Raw genomic sequence first — 20,664 nt, 5'->3', positions numbered from 1 at the left:
AGTGGTTTAGTTCGAATGCGTTCAGCTTTGGTGCCCCAAGGTTTCACCAGTTCAAATCCTGGACACAGACCCAGCACCATTCATCAGGCCATGCTGAGGTGGCATCCCACATAGCACAACCAGAAGGACCTATAACTAGAATATACAACTATGTACTGGGGGGCTTTGGGGAGAATAAGAAGAAGACAAAAAAAAAGGAAGATTGGCAACAGATGTTAGCTCAAGTGCTGATCTTTAAAAAAACAACAAAGGAAAGGGAGGCTGGCCCAGTGGCATAGTGGTTGGGTTTGAGTGCTCTGCTTCAGCAGCCCAGCGTTCATGGGTCTGGATCCCAGTTGCAGACCTAGCACTGCTTGTCAAGCCACGCTGTGGCAGCATCCCACATAAAATAGAGGAAGATTGGCACAGGTGTTAGCTCAGGGACAATCTTCCTCACAAAAAAATAAAAGAAAGGAGAGGGGAAGTGGAGAAATAGGGGCTTATTGCCTTCTTGAATTTCTTATAAAAGAGAAATAATGAAAGGAGAAAACAGATGGTAAAAAACTTAGAGGACTGAGGGGGTTTTCTTCCAGAATGTCAATTCTCTGTCTAGAAATAACCTAGGAATTCACCATGATTGAAACTCAGCTCATAAAGAACAGTTCCTTCCTCTTAAAGGAATCTAATTTTATCAATTAAAGCAAACATGTGGTGGGAAAAATTCTCTTCATCTGAAAGTTCTCCTCAGTGTTGTGAGCTCCCCATTTAGTCCCCTGGGTCAGCACCCAGATTTTGAAACAGAAGTCATGATGCAATTGAACCATTACACCTTGCTTTTGGAAACACTGCAGTGTAGAACGTGGAGATGTTTCTGCTTGCCCAACTATTCTGTAAGTCCAGATATGTGCCAGTCAGTCATACACGGGGATCTTGTCATTAGTAACACTCATATAGCATGGGAGTTGGGAACTTGAGAAACTACATGGTATTTGCTCATTTGATCCTATGTTCCCAAGAATCTAGAGGCCATTGTTGGTCTAGATACATTTGATTAATCCCTCAAGTATCAGTGGATCAGATTCTGGGTTTTAAGGAATTAAATGGTCTAATTAACTGAATCATGAAAATGCTAGTGATTATTGGAATCTACTGTTTTTATTTGAAGTGAAAATTTTATGATGTGGAGTATTATGAAATATAGCTTAAAAGAGCAAATATTCTTTTCATTTCAAAGAAGAATATATACCATAATGTGTACAAAAAAATAACACTAGCTTAGGTTGCAAGTGATTCTGAAGGTCAGCTCATCCAAGCACCTAGCTGTTCATGGGGGTAAAATCAGCAGGACCTGGTAATGGATTGGAATCTGAGATGGGTGAGGGATTAAGAAGGACTGATAGAGCTGTGGAACTGGTGGATTATGCTTTAATTTCCTCAGAAGCTCTATCAAATAGTCACCAACATGCACTTAAAAATGTCCAACGATAGCAAGCCTTCCAAAGAAACCCATGTCGTTTGGATGACTTTGATTCTCCCTTCTTTGGGGTGGGAGCCATCTTTATCATTGAGTTTCTTCTCTTTCTTATACTTTTCTGTATCCTTTGCTGCTTCTTCACCCTATGTAAGCTTAATAACCCAGCAGTCACTTGTTTATGGGTTCCAGTGAGGCCACATTAATAATAATATCCTGTTGTGGTGAATCTTACTTCTTTCCTGTTTACATGGGACTCATCTACCTCCTAAAACCTCCTTAGTTATTTCCTGGAGTTTTCTGTGTGCTCAGTGGACTGTCATACTGTCCTCCAGCCTCATCCTCACTGCATGTTGTCCTGGCCTCTGCTGCTGGTGCCTTCCATTAAAACAACACCCTCTGAGCACAGCAGGCTTCTGTAATGGCCTTTTGGAGTTCTTAGCGCACTGAAGGAGATGGTACATGGGGAAGAAAGGCCCCTTCTCTGACTCTGGCCATGCCTTCTCACCTGAGCCCTGAAGCAACACTGCTTGGTTTCAGTCTTACAAAGTCTTTTAAGAACACAGAGAAGTTTGCTACCTTCTTTCCTTTGTCTAGGTCAGATGCTATTCTTTTCTCTCCATTGCCTTCATCTTTTTTTCTCTCTCCTCCTATCCCTTACCCACAACTTCCCCTCTCTCTCCAGATTCCTATAAGTATGACCCTTTCCTTCTTCCTGTTCCTCTAATCCCCAGAACTTCTCCGTTTATCTGCTCATATAATAAGCTCATGAAGGATTCCTTGTCCGTCAGTTTCACAAAGAGTTGGACTGGATATCCTAGGCTGGGCTCAGGTATGTCATTCTGCCACCCAACAACTTTAGATTGAGGTTCTTCAGCTGAGCCCTCATTTTCCTGTGGGATATACGATGCTGCTCTTTTATCAGCAAGCCTCTGGGAAGAGCATCCTTATACTTTCTGCATCATTTCAGTGATATGGCTCCCATCCCTATTCTTCTCTTCCTCCTACAAGTCAGTCTTTACTTCTTCATCCTTTATATTTTCTCCAGCTTTATTGAAATCATTTGCTTTCTCTTCTCCTTTTTCCTATTTTTTAAAATCCTTTATGATAAACTAGAGTATTGAGAGACAGTCTTCAGGTCCCCCCTACTCAAATGTACTGTACTGAGAGGACTCTTGACTTTGGGGTTAGACTGACCTCGTGTTGAAACCCAACTCTCCCACTTCCTTCTTGTGAACTTCAGTTATTATGTTATATAAAATGAAGATAACAACCTTATGAGCAGAAGATAATTGCTGGAGTTAAATGAGATAACAAATGGCGAATTTCCAACTCAGTGTCAAAACACGTAACCAGTGTCAGTCTCCTGTCCTTCTTCCCTTTTCTGTCCCATCCCTTGGTGACAAGTTGCACTTAGTTGTGTAACTGGCCGCAGTTCATCACTGCGTGCAGATCCACATGACACTCCTTTCCTCATCTTGTCATCCTTCTCCCAGGTTACTCGTATACCTATAGCCTCTGCGTCAAGTTCATCGTGGGACCTTGAGCTAGTATGGAGATTGATCGTTTAGTCCGAAGCCCACGTGTGCCACCTCTTTGCACCTTAGTAATAGCATCAAATTTTCATTAATACTGTAAAATTTGTGAACACCTTAAATGTATAATATGTGTCTCCCATTTGGATCGTTGTGCTTTGTATGTCATGCCTGGCCCCACATTATAATGGCCGCTCATAATATTGACACATAGTTGTATAAATGACCACATTTCTGACTGCAGTTGTGAATATGTATTCATTGTATAGATTTTACTGAAACATCTTAGAATTGAAAAACTAACTGTAGTTATGACTGTATTAGTGACATTTTGGGTCTGGGAAGACAATTGAGGCCGAGGAAAAGGAATGTGGAAATGAGATATCCTGTCTTCCAACGTCAAGATTTAAGAAAATCCCATAGTACATTTTCCCTCCATTAATGATTAAGATTCAAGAACCATTGGTGGGATTAAAGTTGTATGTCCTGAAGCTGTTTATATTATAAAATGTTGGTATTTACTAAAATATTTGCTGTTCCAAAGCATGCTTTTTAGAAGAATGATTTGAGTGCTGTCAATTTATTTGGCTCAGATAGGCCCCAGTGCAGCCGAACGGCTGTTTCTCCTGATGATGTCAGGCCCTTTAAGAAGGATTTTCTTGGTAAATCCTGATCTCTTAATCCACACAGAATCCCTCCAACTGGCAAATTGATTTATTATGCAAGGATGTGTCCACTTTAGAGAACGTTATTACTTAATCTAATGGCGAAAGAGTACCTAGTAGTGTGGCCCTAGTGGTCTCATCTGATTCAGATTTACTTTCCAACTTGTGAGACAGAAATTTGTGCCAATTGCAATTTTTTTGTAAAAGGCTGTAAGCTATGGAACCCCAGGCCTTCGTTTCCTTCTCAGTCTGCATTCTACCTACCATTGCAGACCCATTTGCTGTACTTATTATGTATTTGTTTTATTTCAAACTGTCTGAAATTTTCCACAGACAATGTAAAATCTTTCTGATGTTAGAACTGTGCTCAGAGTCCTTCAGTTCCCAGGGGTTCCCTTGTGTGCTGGTAATGGGGAGAGAGCCACCACTCCCTTAAGAATCAGAACAACTATTTGTCTCAAAATTCAATTTCAATTTTTTTTACTGCATATATTTTTTTCTTCAATATACCTATAGGTTTTAGCAATCTCAAATTTGGAAATATTCTTATTAAATTGTTTTATGTTTTTCAAAGGATTTTGAGGGGAGGGTGTTTTTGGTTTTTTTTGTAGGGGGGTGGGATTAGTCCTTAGCTAACATCCACTGCCAGTCCTCCTCTTTGCTGAGCAAGATTGGCCCCGAGCTAACATCTGTGCCCATCTTCCTCTTCTTTGTATGTGGGACACCTTCCACGGAATGGCTTGGTAAGTGGTGCATAGGTCATGCCTGGGATCTGAACAGGCGAATCCCAGGCTGCCGAAGTGGAGCACGTGAACTTAACCACTGCACCACCTGGCCAGCCCCGTTTTGGGTGTGTTTTGAATCCCAGAAACAGATTTCTAGAAGCAACATGAGGCTCCCATAACAGGTTTCATCTAGGGCAACCATAATTACATCAAAGCTTTGGCTTTTCTATCAGTTTCATAAATGTGTACTTAGACATTTACCTTTATTCTTTCCAAGCCTGCCATTTGGATAGCTGCAATTTTTGATTTCTGATATAATATCATTTTTATGTTTTTGCCTTTCAATCGAGATCAATTAACATATTGTTGAGAATGAACTTGTGACGTCATCTGGAAATGCTTCTGAAACTGTATGTAAATGGTGTGAAAGAACTCAGACACCTTCTGTGTGACATATCCAGTTGTAGAGCTGTGGACATATTTTTGCATAACGTAGTGACATTTTGAGTGGCAGTCAAATGGGGAATTCTCAGAGCAGCTCAGTTTATCGACGGAAGATGTGTACTGAGCCCAAGATGGTACCTCTTCCTTTGCTAAGCTCTTAGATCTGACTGTAGCTGCTGTGACGTAGAAGGTCTCTGTCTTGGGACCTGTTGAAATTAGGGATAAAATAGTTACCTTTTGTGGCTGAGACTTTAATTCTTTTAAATTCAGATGTCAAAAGATAGGGACTAGTTAGACATTGTTTAGATATTCCCTTAGCAGCTTCCAGCCTTCTGCTAAAGGTCGCATGGTTTAAATGTTTGAGCAGACGTAATTCCAAGTGTCCATACCACAGCCAAGCTCCTGATCACGAGGGGGACTCTTCGAAGGCTGGGGGTGCTCCAGTACTTTTTATTACATCTCCTATGGTAGAAGCTTACCGACATTCAATCATAATTCTCTTACTTTACTTGAGGCTAATTTAATGGTGATGTTCTATTTTAACATTTCTCACTTCCTCTGGGGCATTGTGGGACAATTCTTTTTCTAGGCGCTAACAGAAACATTAAACCGTGAGTGCTAACATACTTTCAGGACTAGGAGGAATTCCTAACAGGAATTTTGCAAACATTACATGCTCCAAAATTTTCTTTGCTGCCAGATGGATAATTTATATTCTGGCTAAGAGGCACACAGTTCATGGTGTTACTTCTTAATAGCCACAATCTGTTAACCATCTTTTTTCCAAAGAGAAGGGAAAGAATCCTTATGTAGAGATGTTAGAGGTCTCCTGAGTGTCTCCCTTAACAGATTCATTATCTCTCCCTGAAGTTTTAGGAAATGCACTATTTTGCAGCTTCTGCATGAAGACTTTTAAGACAGACAGGCTTGGATTCAAGTTCCTATTCTGTGACTTAATAGCTTTGTGACTTTGGGCAAGTTACTTAACCTCTCTAAGCTTACATGGTTCTTAGGGGTGAAATGAGAGAATTACTGATACCCATCTCATAGGACTGTGAGAATTAAATGAATGAGGCATGAGATGCACTTAGCTAGGGCCTAGTACTTGTTAACTCATGAAATGGTGGCTAATATCCCCTCCTCCTCCTCTTCCCTTCCTCCTTCATTTCCTCCTCCCCTCCTCTTCTTCCTCCTTCTCAACCAAGTATGACCCTACCTATTTTATTACCACACCTCTATCTTTAATTTTTATGGGTTTTTACTGCCTGCCCCCCAAATTATTATCTTCCTCCCTCTTCATTAGTCAACTAAGGAAATGAGCTTGCCAGACAGCAGTGGTGATTCCAGCTGTCTTGCTGAAACAGACATGGACTCTGGCTTGGCATGCAGTGCCTCCAGCTCTTGGCCCAGCACTTTCCTTACTGGGTTACCCTGTGCCTTTCTTGGGAGATCCTTCTGTTAAACACTATATAGAGAGAGTTACTGTTATTGTGCAAAATACGTCTCAAAATAACTAACTCTTATGGCAAATTTCATGAAATGACACTAGATTAAGATGAATAAGGGCCTTATTTGATCTCCATGGTCAATGTAAGAGTCTGTGAAACTCAAACACGAATGAGTCTTCCTCAACAAGAGCAACAAAGCAAAAAGGAAACAGACACACCTTAAGAAACCATTGCCTATAAATTATAGTCCCTTGTAGGTTTTTGAATATTTAATCAGATGTAGAATTCTTCTAAAAAGGTATCTGCTTCAAGATTTTAAAAAGTCCTATTTAAATGAGAACCCTTTACGAAGGAGTAGCTTTGAGCCCACTTGCTTCATCTATGTAGTACTACATTACGTTTAAAGTTCTATCCAGCAACAAATTTTTTTTGTGGCACTTTGTTTTCTTATTCTTCTTTATTTAAAAAAGTGTCTGTCAGCTTAAGTGGTGTAGTAGAAAGAGCACTAAACGGGGAGTCCAGAAACTTGGATTTGAGTCCCCTTTCTATTGCTTACTAGTTTTGTGACCAGGGGCAAGTCACTTTAAACTTTCTGGTCTCCTTTAGTCTTGCTGTGTGTGCAGTGACAATGACAATATCCGTCATATCTGTCTCACAGAGTGGTTGTATGGTTAAATGGAAGTTCAAGCCCAACCAATTCTCTAATGGAAATTTTATACAAATGTCATGTTATTGTGATGTATGAAAATATTTGGAGCATTTTATAAAATTAAAACACCATGTGATACAGTTAAAACAGGTTTTCTTCTAACAGAGGGGCTATAGGGGGAATGGAGAGATGGCAGAGTAGCTTTCTCTCTGACAGTCCACGTGTTCCTCCCCACCTACTTGAGGGCTATGCTCTATGGCAGATCTTTAAACAAGAGAGTGGCCTCAAAGCACACTGCCTGGGTCCTTACTCCTTCATAAAATGGGACTGCCATGGTCTGTTGAACAGAAAAGCCTATTTAAATCCCTTGTTCTAATTGGAAAGACACTGTTCACGAGCAGCTTCCTTAATTTGGAAACACAAATTTGCCTTAACAGAAGCAAGGAATGTTCCTGATTTAAAGTTCTCATAAAAGCCAACTCCACAGAATGGGTTCACATATATAAAAAGGTACTCCCAATTTGAAAAAGGAAGCTCTCTTTGTCTTACCAAGAATGTACCAAGCCCACCTTTGTGAGATGCTATGCAGTCAGACACTGACCATTGAACCCTGAACATTCAGTCAGTAAGAATCTCAAAGGTGCAGATTCTTTTCTTAAATTATAGGGAAAGGGTTTGTTCCCTTAGTATGCTCATATGTCTCCCACAGATGATGATATAAGCTAGATGGTGACATGAGTCCCAGGGATGTGTTGAAGATTTCAATATCTTATATTTTCATGGAGATCGTGTGGAAAGCTGATATTTGTTTATCTTTGTGTAATGAAGCTTTGAAGAGTTAAGGGAGAGGTGAAGGAAGGATCCTCTGAAATCTTTGAGAAAATCTTCAATGCTCACACCTCATAGCATATTAGAGTATCTGAGTGGGTTAGTTTATGGAGCAAAAACTAATAAACAGAAAAAGGAGCCCTTTTTCTTATCCTTTGATAATCAGCTATGACTTTGGCTAGAAATTTGTTGACCCAAAATAATTCTATTGACCAAGCTTTGGCCTCTATTTTATTTTTGCAGAGATTTGCCAGTACGTTATAATAAGGCCTAGCTTGGAGTATTGGTCGTTTTATACTCAAATCAGAGTTTCAAAGGTAGAAACTTGGCTTCTGCAGTATAGATTGGCTTAGAGCTTTCTTTCTTGTGAGATTGTAAGCATGCAAAGAAAATCATAAAATTATAGTCTTTATGAAGAAAATAAAAATCATTGAGATAATATGTGTTCTCTCTCAATTTCACTGCTTTCTATCTCATAATCATCTTCTCCCCTTTACTTAGCCCTAGTCTTTGAGTGTGAAACAGCCCTCCATGTCAAGGCTGCTCCTTCCCATATGTCCTCCATCCCGTGTCTTCTCATTTCTCTGGTGCCTTCCTTCGTCTATTGTCCCATATTTTCCCCATCTTTCACTTGTATCATCAATATTTCCCTCTTCACTACCTTCTTCTTTTCAACCTAAAAACGTGCTTAGGTTTCCTGTGTCTTAAAAAACAAAACAAAAGTAACAGCAAAGACAAAGTCTTGATACCTGTACAGGTTATTACTCTTATTTCTTTTTCAACCATCAGCCTTCTCTCTCACTCTTTGCAATATGATTTCGTGTTCTATTACTCTACTAAAATTACTGTCTAAAACTCTGCCTGTAATCTCCCCTTCTAATTTGTTTCTTTTTCAACCTTTTTCCATAATTTGATGTTTTCCAGGGCTTCTCGTTCTTGATTCTCTGATCTCTTTCTACTCCATTCTGTTCTGACATTACTGCTAAGTTCGTCTTCCTTAAGTTTAGTGCTGAACGTGTTACTTCCCTGATCAAAATCCATCAATGGCTTCTCATTCGTCTCTAAAGTTAGCATTATTTTCCCACCAACCTGGATTCAAATCTTTCTACAAAGCATTATCACTCTATCTTTCTTACTTATCTCTCCTGACACGTATCTAAAAAAGAGAGAAATATTTCCCTTTGTACACGTTAGTGGATTTCCCAGTTTTGTATAATGCCCCTCCTCCTGGAATTCCCTTTTCTTAACTGTTACCTGTCAAAATGTTACCCTTTAGTGGGGAGCTATTTCAAATGCTTTCTTCTTCCTAAAGGATTTTCTGATCCTACAAACATGATGTGGTCCCTCCTTTCTTTGACCTCCTCTGATCTGTTCTTTGATATCTTACAGAATGGGTCCTTAGTTATTACTCCTATATTCTCACTCCTACAGTGTGTAGATTCTTTGAAGAAAAGTTCCAACAGGGGGAAAAGAGCTAGAGAGCTATTGCAGACTTATCTTTGTTTTTAGATCTTCTATTTGAAGAACAGTAGCACTGCACTCAGCTCAAGGGTGGGTGGGAAGGAGACAGGCAGGCACTAACTTGTTCAAAATCACACGAGAGGCAGAATTCAAAGCTACCTGGGCCTGAATGAGCAATAGGAGGAGCAGTAACTGGTGCCCAGAGGGAATACCTGTAGCTGGGGGAAGGTATCCAAGAGGAGCTATGGTCTACACTAGAGGACATGCCTACTGCAGAACCATAGCCTAGAAGGAGCCAGGGAATAAATATCCTGATCCTTCTTGCATTCTGCCCTCCCATCTACTGCTAATACTTCCCAATGGCTACACCCAGTAGAAGCCAGAGTGCAAGGGAGCTTGTTGGTTGAATCCTTAAAAGTCAATATTCTGGTGCTTAGAGTGGTGTGCAGAAGGGTAGAGCCTAAATCTGAATGAACAAAGAGACAATGTCCAGTTTAATAATGGAAGTTACAGATAATCTATCTTAGCAGTCTTAGGTTTAGATGGAGTCTTAGGGCATGACTGTGCCAATAGCTGAGCAAATTAAGGTTTGCGTTGGCCTTTTAGGGCCATAATCAATTAGGAAATCTATAGTAAGCAGACTGAATGACTGCAGCTAATTCTTGGATCTTATTTTAGGCATTGGTGAAATATGTTATGAGCAGTGAATCACATCTACTTAAAGGCAGTAATTTCCCATTATGATGAGGTACAACAGATATTTCCATTTTGGGTAGAATGAAATTATGTACTTGCTTATTGGAAAAAGAATCAGGGAAGAAATCATCGCAGCAGTGTTGTCTTGGAGAGAGTGTCAGCCTGGAGTTTGCCAGAGGAAATGGAAGATGTGAAGACTCCCTGGGAAACAAAGTGCTTTTACACTGAGCACGACCAGAGAAGGTCACTTCGTAGACCAAATTAAGATGTATAATTTAGTGTGTGATGCCTGCAGAGCTGCTGCATTTTAGTTGAAGTAGAATGAGGCAAGGATGCTTGAAATAGTCTTGTGAACTCAGCCTGGAATTGTAGTGCTGGTGTTTTTAACTTCACTCCATATTGCTTTCCCTGTTATTTTGCCTTTTTTCTCCTAAGACTTACAGTTCTTTTTCCTCTGGTTTCTCAGATGGAAAATATGTGTGATGATTCAGCACTGCACCCTGATTTGCTAATGGATTGTCACAGAGAAGTGTTTGCCCTGCTCTGAAGCCCTGTTTTGATGTGGCACACAGTAGAGTGCGAGACTGAAGTTCATTTGCTCAGGGCATATATTTTTTCTCTTCAAAGACGAGGAGTTTTGTGGGTTTTTGGCCATCTAGTAGATGTCACCAAATAATATTTTGAGTTAGTGGATTGGAACCTTAGAAATTAAATTTCTCGTTTCACAGAGGACATGAAATTTGAAAGAAGAAAGTGCATGAGATACATTTATCCAGATACAGACACTGGCAGGGATGCCAGGCTGATGGCTGAATCCTCAGTCTTTTATTTGGTTGAGAGAGAGTTGGGAAGAACCATGGATAGTTATTCTCTGCTCCAGAAGCAGCCCTGTAAATATTCATTGATGATAGTGGAGGGTGTGCACAATGATTTTGATAAAAAATAATTTCAAACTATAGAAGAGAATGGGGAAGTAAGAGTGTTTGAAAAATGTATGTTTGCGTTTCTTTGCAGTGATCTATCTTAAATTGTTTGGACTTTCAATGTCCAAAACTGTAGCAAAGCTAATTCTGAAACTCATTGTAGGACCAGAAAACATGAAATAATCATTTTTCCCCATAAGTTTTCTCTAAGTTATCCTGTGGTCACCAAATTGAGGCAAGTTGGGTTGTCTTTGTATCACTGATGTATCAGTACCTATGCTCTTGTGCAGTCAGAGGAGAAACTTGTTCTTTTGAAATGACTCCACCTTATAATTAAAACAATTCACTCCACTTCTCTATCCCTACCTTTCTTTGAAAATATGTCATTTGCTTGAAATTTTTGTTAAATGGTAAGGCCTAGGGAGAGAGGTACTAAGAGTGTCTTTCTTACTTGCTTATGTGATCATTGGAAACTCAGAAATTATGAATACATGGCATGAAGAAGTCCGTTTGTATCTTGATTTGGACCCCCGAAGCTGTTAGAAGAGTGTTTTATCTTGAAAGCAAAGAATAACCCTGCAATCCTTTTTTTTTTTAATTTGAAAATTTCAAGAATGGGGCACCTTTCTTTTACAATTGATGTAGACTTAGTTTTGCTATATATCCTGCCACAGACCACATGGCCAATGTTGAGATCTACAACCTAAAAGTCACTCCTTTCATCTCTTCACCCCGTGGTTTGATCCCTAGTTGAAATGGTCTTTATTGTGGTACAACAGCATGGTTGTGACTTTCACTACTTTTATACACTATTCCTCTGCAAAAGGAAATGTAGCAATAGAAAGGAAATGCAACAAGTTTTTAAGAAGGGATGGTGGATGAGGCTGAATAAAAGAATTTAAGGGTATAACTGGGTATGTGACTCCTGTTGCTGTCGGGGAAGGGAGGAAGAAAGGCTTGCTTGTATTATGGAAACCCTATGGTTTAATCTAACACTAGCTTCTGAGGCATGGGTTCTGGTATTGGTTTGGCTACACTGATTGAAAGATTTTACAGCTAGGGTTTACAGACTTATAATAAAAGCATCATAAGATGTTGAATAATTTAACCTTAATTTCTTTAACTACAAAATATAGGGAATTATCTTACTGTCCATTTCTTTCTTAGCCTTGTTTGAAGTCTCTTTTCCCTCCATTCACCCCTTAAATATCTGTGTTCCCAGTACCGTGTTCCACAACTTTTGCTTTTCTCAGTCTGAATACTTTTCTTGAGTAACTTCATCCAGGCCAATGACTTTTAACTCCATGTCATATGCATTCTGACAATCTTTGTCTTTTAATGGTATGTTTAGGCCATTTACATTTAACATAATTACTGATATGTTTAGATTTAGGTTTACCATTTTACTATTTATTTCTGTTTGTTGCTTTTGGTTTTTGTTCCTCCCTTTCACTTCCCCTTTTTTGTTTGTTTTTTTTTTTTGAGTTATTTGAACATTTTTTATGATTCCATTTAATATGTCAATGTATTTTTGATTATGTCTCTTTGTGTGTATAATTTTAGTGGTTGTTCTAAGGGTTACAATATGCATACCTAACTCTTCACAGTGTAGTTAGAATTACATTACTATTATACTTTACCACCATATAGGTCGCTTTTTGTACCCTTTTTTATGTTGTAGTTGTCTTGGGTTTTATATGTACGTATTGAAGACCCACCAAACAATATTATGTTTTTTGCTTTCAACTGTCAAATATCTTTTAAAGAACTCAAGAGAGGAATAATATTATATTTATGTAGATATTTACCATTTATGTTGCTCTTCCTTCATTTTTTTAAAAAATTATTTTATTGGGGTCATATTGGCTTATAACATTGTGTAAATTTCAGGTGTACATTATTATATTTCAGTTTGTGTATAGATTGCAACATGTTCACCATCGATAGTCTGGTTTTTATCCATTACCACATATATGTGCCCCTTTATTCCTTTCACCTTCCCCCCTTCCCTCATTTTCAATGTTATAAGTTTCTTTCTGGCATCTCTTTCACTCTCTCTGAAGAGCTTCCTTTAGCAATTCTTTTAAAGTGGGTCTGCTGGCAACTACTTCTCTTACTTTTCCTTCATCTGAGAATGTCTTTATTTCACCTTTATTCTTGAAGAATATTTTCACTGAATATAACATTCTGGGCTAACAAGTCTTTTCTGACAGCACTTTGAAAATGTTGTTCCACTTCCCTTTCTGTGAGCACTGAGTACTACTGGTACTTCTGGGTTGACCAGATGTCTGCATTTTTTTAACTTTCTCACTCTTAACTTCATCTGTCTTCCTCAAGGAGTTTCTATTACAAAACCCTTCCTCTTTTCCTGCAATCAAAATTTACTTTTGTATAGCCTTTTACTATTTAGAACTATTTAGAAAAGACCTGAGGAAAATAATTTACCAAAGATATCAGTGGTTAATAAATGGTTATTGTGTTACCCTTCTCAGGGGAATTTCTTTTAAGCATGGGAATCTTGAAGACTGGGCAGTGCCTTAATTTAAGAAATGAAGTATTTTAATATAGAATTCTAAGCTGCCTGCTTTTGTGGGGGGGATGTTAGCCACAGTGACATTCCTGGGATCCCTCAAATGACATTAAGGAGCAACCACCTTCACTGCTTATGTGACATTTCAGCCATTTTTCTGGTGAAAACATTGAGAATCCATACAGGGCCAGCAGTGGCTTACAGATTTTTGCTTTTTCTCTGCCATTCCATTTGGCTTCAAATAGGCAAGAAGTAGGGAAAAAAAGAAAAGAAAAAAAACTTGATTAAGACTCCTGAGTTATTTATTTAAATTTTAAACTTTAAATTTTTCACTTTTAGTGCTTTGGCAAAATATATGAATTGTGCTCAGAAGAGACTCCAAATTTGTCTAATACTTTTCCCTCACACTGCTTTAAGTTAAATAGATAATTAATCTCAAATCTTAGAAGGTGCTTTTTGGAGAGTAAAAAAGCTTGACTCACTCTTGCAAAGTAATATTCCAAATATGAGTTATTAACGTGACTGTATTTTCTAAGGATCTCCAAGTTCCCCCTTTGCTCAGGGTTTCTGGGAGCTGTGTTAGCTCTGTTTTATAGAAGGACCTAATGTGAACCCTTGAGAAGTTGAGAGACCTTCTCTAGGGTATACAGTGAATTCCCATGTGGGGAAAAGGGATTTTGGTCTTGGGGCTAAAGTTGGAGCACTCTCCCATCTCTCAGCTGTAGAAAAGTTCTGTTGGTCAAGGGCAGGGTGGGAGTAGGAAACAAGTTGCAGTCAACCTCCTGGCTGATGCCTTGAGCTGGTTGAGGTCAGCCAAGAGGAAGGATAAGTCGTGGTTATGCTTTGATTTTTGTCGGTGGGTGATTTATGCACTCTGTTAGACAAGCTGCTTTCTTCCCCTGTTCCTCTAACAGGCAGTCTCATTGCTGGAGATGACTGTCAGCTGCTTTCCCTGCATAGCCACCGTCACATGCCCCGGCACTGGAGACTGGAAAGCCTGACCACAGACCAGCATCTCCGAGGCATGAATAATTAGTTAGGCATAATGGAAGGCACTCACTGCACCCTCCAATTGCGTAAGCCCATTACCGAACTCTGCTACATCAGCTTCTATCTTCCAAGAGGAGAAGTCAGAGGATTTTCATACAAGGGCACCGTAACTCTAGACAGAGCCAATAAAGGGTTTCATAACTGCTACCAAGTCAGGGAGGGGTCAGACATCATCAGCCTCAGCCTGCAGCCGAATGAACATCCAGGCGACATATTTTTCAAGCAGACTCCCACGAAAGACATTCTCACTGAGCTGTACAAACTCACAGCAGAGAGGGAGAGACTGCTGGCCGATCTGCTGAGCTCAGACCACATCCTGGGCATTACCATGGGGAACCAGGAAGGGAAGCTGCCGGAGCTGTCGGTGAGCCTGGCCCCCGAGGACGATGGTTTCCAGAGTGCTGACGACTGGCAGGGGGAGCCCCCCGTGGGCTGTCTCAATAAGAGGAGCACCCATGGGAACAAAAAGCCCCGAAGGTTTGGTGGAAGGAGGGAGAGCTTTGAGACGCTTCCGCACAAGAGGACAAGAAGAAAAGGGCGTGGGCGCCAGGTATCCGCTCCGCAGATGGGGAAGGACCAGGTCTGTTCCAGCAACTCCCTTCCTCTTTCTCGAGTGAGGCCTAATCTTTGGCTTCTAGAGGAGAGAGGCAACTTGTTCCCAAATGGGGTACTTACCTCTTCCCTGCAGAGGACAGAGAGCTGCCCTCTAGAGATCCCCAGGACACTGGGCCCGGACCCTGGCTTCGGGAGCTTTGGGTTGGCTCCTGAGGATGCTGAGCTTGGAAGAGGAGGGCTGCCCGCTGACTGCAGCTCCACAGAGCCAGGAGGTGGGGGTACCTGGGGGCCGCAGAGGGGGCCTCAATGGCTGGCACATCAGCAAACAGGTTTGTCTGAAAGTCACGAGGACCCTGAGAAGCATCCAGAGGCAGAAGGGGGCCAGAGGGAGAAGTCTGCTGAGAAGACTTGCAGGAAGAAACCTGTTTCCAAAGTGGTGGCTAAAGTCCAGGATCTGTCGGCTCAGGTGCAAAGAGTAGTTACAACGCATCCCGAGGGTGGGGGGAGACTTACCGTTTGCCCCACGGCCCAAGCGGAGTTTATACCCAGAGTGGACTTGCTTACCATCCCAGGAGATGAGGCGGGGCCCCGTGGCTCCAGGCAGCGGGGCAAGGAGCAGCAAAGGGACAGGTCATTACAGTCATCAGCCGGGAAACGTGCACCAGCCAGCACTGAGTGGGCTGTGAACAAGGTCCTCTTGAAGGTGATAGAGAGTGAGAAGTTAGACGAAGCCACTGAGGGGAAAAGGCTGGGCTTTCCCCTCAGCACGACAACCACCCACACCCTCCAAGACGCTAGAAGCAAGAGGAGAGCTGGGCTGCCTCTGAGTGGCCACAAAACCTTGTTTCTGGATCTGCCCCACAGTGTAGGGCCTGACTCCTCACAACCCGGAGGTGATGAGAAGAGGTCGTCCCCTCCAGCACTGGCAGCTCCCAGTATGGTATTTAATAATTCATCCTCTCAGTCCGGCACACACAAACGGGTGTCACCTGTTCCCTCGCCTCTATCTCCAAGGCTCCCCAGCCGTCAGCAGCATCACAGGATCCTCCGGCTCCCTCCACTGCCAGGCGAGAGGGAAGCCCCTCTTGATGACTCTCCTGGTAGAAAGAGCAGTGCCTTCTCTGAGTCCCCCTCTGCTGACACCTTGGAGCCACTATCCTCTGCGAAGGTCACGGAGACCAAAGGAGCCAGCTCGGCCTCCCTCAGAGCAGACCAACCTCGGTTGGTGCCTGGGGAACCTTTGGAAAAGAGCTTGGGGCCTGGGAAGACCACAGCTCAGCCCCAGCACCAGTCACCTCCAGGTTAGTCTTGTTTAAGATACTTTCAATCTGTTCTTGGGCGATTCACAGACTGTCAGTCTGCTTCTGCTATGCAGAGACTGGCTAATTAACAATGAACCAAAATTCCTAGTCCTGTTAGTCAATTCATCTTGCAGCAAGAAAACTGGGAGTGGTGTAGGGGAGTATGGAGATGGTAAGGGTGGTGTTGACTTACAGGGTCAGATGTGTTGCTTACAGAAGCAATACTTTGTAAATGTCAATTTTTATTTTTGCTTTTGGCATACTCTAAAGCTGCCCCTATGGTTACTTAACATAAGACTCTCAGCGGAAACAGGATGGCAGAGAGAAGTAGCAACTCCTCCCTGCCTTTGATGGCAACCCTGGGTACTTGGCCCCTTGACCCAAATTCTGCTGTTCATGCTGCTGGAGTAGCTTGGGTTTGCTGGAATTCTCCAAGCAGAAGAGCAAAAGCATGCTGTGTCTTTGCTCATCTCTCTGTTATTAGAGGTTTTTGCTTGTTAGTAATCACCTTTATAAGCATCTTATTTCATGACAAAAACTGTGTTATTTTGTTTTACTAGAAGAGAGATGAATTCAGTCTAACTTGAAGAAGCTTGGATCAGATTTTCTTTTTTGACCTCTGTTTTTTAATTTCCCAAACAAGCTTAAAGTAATGTTTATTCTGAAGTTATAGTTTCTTTATTTTGGGGTTTCTACTGTTACTAGTATAACATCATGTCTTCTGCAAGAGGTGCTAAAGAGCCAATCTGGCTTGTATGTTTAATGTGATTTAAAATTTTACATGAAAATAATTTTGGGGGTTCTATAGGTGGGCTCAATAAGACCAAAAAAGACAGTGTATAAGAAGAGCCACTCCTGTATTCATTACATTTTCCAGGCCATGTGGCCAGATGCTCAGGGTTGTGTATGCCGTTGTGTAGGTAATAGGTTCTTTTTCAGGTGATAGGTCCTTTCACAGCATATGGTCAATGCCTTGTCTAGGGGATGGCTTGTAATATGATATATAGTCTCTTAAAGGTTAGAGAAAACAGCATGTGCAATGTTTGAGATAAAAATATCTATCTAGGAAAGAGAAATTTCAAACGCTTTCTGTTCATTTTGAACTCTTGACATTTTATAAATTTCGCTAAATCATTGATCCAGGGAGTGGTTCTTTAAAAATGTAGTACATGCTTTTCATCTTGTTTTTGCAAAATATTAATCTCAGTTTGATGAGATGTGCTACTTTCATAATATAACTAAGCTGCCTCACCAAGAAAGTCATAGAATTGTAGCATGTATCATCAAACCCTAGTGATGAAATTCTTGCTCCCTATGGATGCTAGATGCTTGGAAATACTTGGAAATACTTGGAAAGATAGTCCTCTGTAATTAGTAGGTGAGAAGCATTTGGAGGCATGGGTGTGGGCTAGCTTCCTCCATTCCCAAGATTCCTTTTAGAAATCACACCAAATTCTAGGATTCTTTGTGCCCCTCATCCAGAAACTGCATTAAATATGTTGAGCTTCAGGCAATCTTTTTTTTTTCCCCCTGATTTAGAATTATCTTTTTATTTTGTTGTTGTGTTTCTCCATTAAAACATATTATAAAAACTCTATTGTATCTGGGTCAAGGCAGGCACACAGAGGACATTCAGTTTCTATGGTGACTGACCTTGAGCCCCCTGAGGGACAAGTTCAGCAGATGATTACACTTTCCCTTGGCCTCTCCATACAATTGCTCAGAGCCATTCCCTTTCCTTCGGCCCTAGCCTTCCACTGGGATCTTCATAGCACTTTCGGGAGCCAGTCATTAGAATCACAAGGACTCCTTGGCAGGCAGACTGCCTGTGCCTCTAACCTTATAAAAGAAGTTGGAAAGCAGAGGAATAGGAGTGGGAGAGATCTTTTTCTTGGCATGGATAACTTCCCTTTTGCTAGGACCCTCCTCCAGGACATCCAAACATCATCTATTATCATCTGGTACTTCTTGGAAAAGCATGAACAGAGGGAGTTCTCCAAATAGTGACTTCGATCTGTATCTTGTGTCCCTGTCCCCTTTCTTCCCTTTAATTGGCCTTTTCTGTAGCCATGAGTCCTCTTCATATTCTGAGTCCTTCAGTGGCTTCATGCCGCTGATGGGTCCACATGGGGAGAATTTTCCTGCTTCCAGCTGCCTTTGTCTCTCACTTTGTTCTCCCCCACCCCCTCCCAGCAGAGGCCTTGCACAGCTCCCAGCAGCCCAGACAAGGGGTGTGTAATTCATTTACTATCACCGCACAGTGACCCTTTATCTGAATCCACCCCCACCTTTCTCCCATGTTAGCTATTAACCAGTTTGAGTTTATGGTCTGTGGACATTTATTTCCTGTGGAAATAACATCTAGGTAATTTATTGAAGTGATGTGATTAAGATTATTGAAAGCTCTCATTAACTGTTCAAGTAAGAGATTAAGTCTGGCAAAAGTAATCAGATGCATTTCCAGTTGGAAGACTTTAGTATTATGGGCAAGTAGTCGTTCCCAGGAAAGAGTGAAATCCACTTTTCCTTCTCACAGGACCAAGCAGTAAAAATAAGCATTACCATCCATGCAGGAAATAGCGTAAAGGCATCACAGAGGCTATTGGTCAACCTCCTATTGGCTGTGTCATTTTCCTAATTCTTCATTCCGAGGGCCACATACTGGAATTTCTTGTCTGGTGGTGATATGATCAAATAGTGAATATGCTAACAATGAAGGGTGGCCAGATTTGTCTTCTCATGGTCGACACCCCTTTTCCCCCCACCCCACCTTGGAATTGGTTTTATACTATTTTATTTTGGGATGGAAACTGCTATAGAATGCTTCCAAGCCTTTGTGGGACGTGGCATTTTCTCAAACCTTGAGGGACTCTAGTTGGGTTAACCGGCATAGCAGTGTCCTTGGGGCTGGAATTCCTTCCTGTTTTGCAGGCTTCCATTTTCCTTTCATCTGAAATTGCTCTTTTGATGCCAGAAGAATCACATGGAACTTGGCTCACTCTATTCCAGAAAATGCCCAGTGCTTCAGTGTGCTCCTCAGCAATCTCATGATCTTTTTCCTTTGATTGAGGTCGCTGAGCTGGTGATGGAAGCATATGCCCCAGGCATAGTTCTTCTTGATATTGTGAGTCATTTGATGAGTGCTCGTGCCCAGCAAAAGATGTGGTTAATATCAACTGATTAAGGGTTGAGAGGCATTTTTGTAATAGAGTTTATTATATCTAGTGGCACTGTTAAAGCTTTGATTTCTCTCTAGGCATGTATTATGAGTAGTAGATATTAATATTATATTAAATTCCCATATTAATATTGAGGTTTGATACAATTCCAATAAAATTTTAAAGACGCTTCATGGCATTAATGGACATATGTAGCCATTTAAGGTTACCACAGAAAATATGTAGTACATAGAAAATTATCTGTAATTGGTGTTGAAAGAAAATAAGATTCAAAAATTGTGTATAGCGTATTATACCCATATAAACTAAATATAGGACTTAAATTGACAGGAGATATGTTGCTATACACTTTTGATAAAATAAGGGGGTCATAATTGGAACTATATGTAACTTTGACCTAGCAACCCTACTTTTGGGAATTTAGCTTACATAAATAGATGTACTAGGAAGAATACACGCGTAAGGGTATTTACTGCGGTATCATCGTTTGTAGTGGTAAAAACAGCTGGAAAAAATTTGAATGTCCATCAGTAGAGAAATGGCTAACTAAATTATACTACATTTATTCTCTCTAATATTATGAGGCTATTCAAAGTGTTAAACTAGATCTCTATCTAGCAAGCTGCAAAATAACGTATAGCATGCTCTCAATTTTTTAAAGACAACAAATATCACCTTTCTCCATATATGGGCATATATGTTTGGTATGGGTTTGAATATCATGGAGACAGGTATAGAAGAAGAAAAACCAGGCCGTTCACATTGTTGATCAAGGGGCAAGGCAGGGTCAAGGTGGGGAATGACATGAAGGAGAAGGATCCAGAAACATTGGGGAAGAGTATTAACTTCTTTTCTTTACATATTTACATTGTTTCATGGTTGTGGTAAATGTGTTACTTTTACGATTTTTAAAGAGTGATTTAACTACTTTTTAAAGAAAAAGACAAATACAACGCCTTGAGTGGTTGTGTGTGTGGGGGGGGGGGGTGAGAGGGGGTGGTAGGATTATAGCTAAACCACACTTTTGTGTATTTTCCCCATGTCCTTTAATCAGGTAAGAAGCTCAGCATTGAGACTATAGCATTGTGACGAAGGGAAATAATGCAGGTTGCTAGAGAGCTGTCAAAGCAACGCCCAAGGAGAACTAGTCAGGGGGCCAGGATTGGAAGAGAACAGAGCATAATCCAGAAACCAAGAGAAGAAGGCAGTTCAGAAAGGCTTTGGG

General features: G+C 40.9%; 1 protein-coding gene across 8 annotated transcripts in view; it reads left to right on the top strand.

The window, feature by feature from the left end:
• The window catches only part of FMN1 (formin 1), a 385,713-nt gene that overhangs the window by 20,665 nt on the left and 344,384 nt on the right, over positions 1–20,664 (top strand). For all 8 annotated transcript variants that reach the window (XM_070239334.1, XM_070239339.1, XM_023620627.2 and 5 more), the window contains one exon: positions 14,269–16,260. In XM_070239334.1, coding sequence (XP_070095435.1) covers positions 14,400–16,260 — 1,861 coding nt within the window. In that variant the 5' untranslated portion in view covers positions 14,269–14,399. The remainder of the gene's footprint in view (positions 1–14,268; positions 16,261–20,664) is intronic.

This window comes from Equus caballus, chromosome 1 (genome assembly GCF_041296265.1).
Source record: "Equus caballus isolate H_3958 breed thoroughbred chromosome 1, TB-T2T, whole genome shotgun sequence".
Classification (NCBI taxonomy): Eukaryota; Metazoa; Chordata; class Mammalia; order Perissodactyla; family Equidae; genus Equus; species Equus caballus.
Note: the sequence above shows the minus strand (reverse complement) of the source record. Positions and strands in the feature narration are given on the sequence as shown.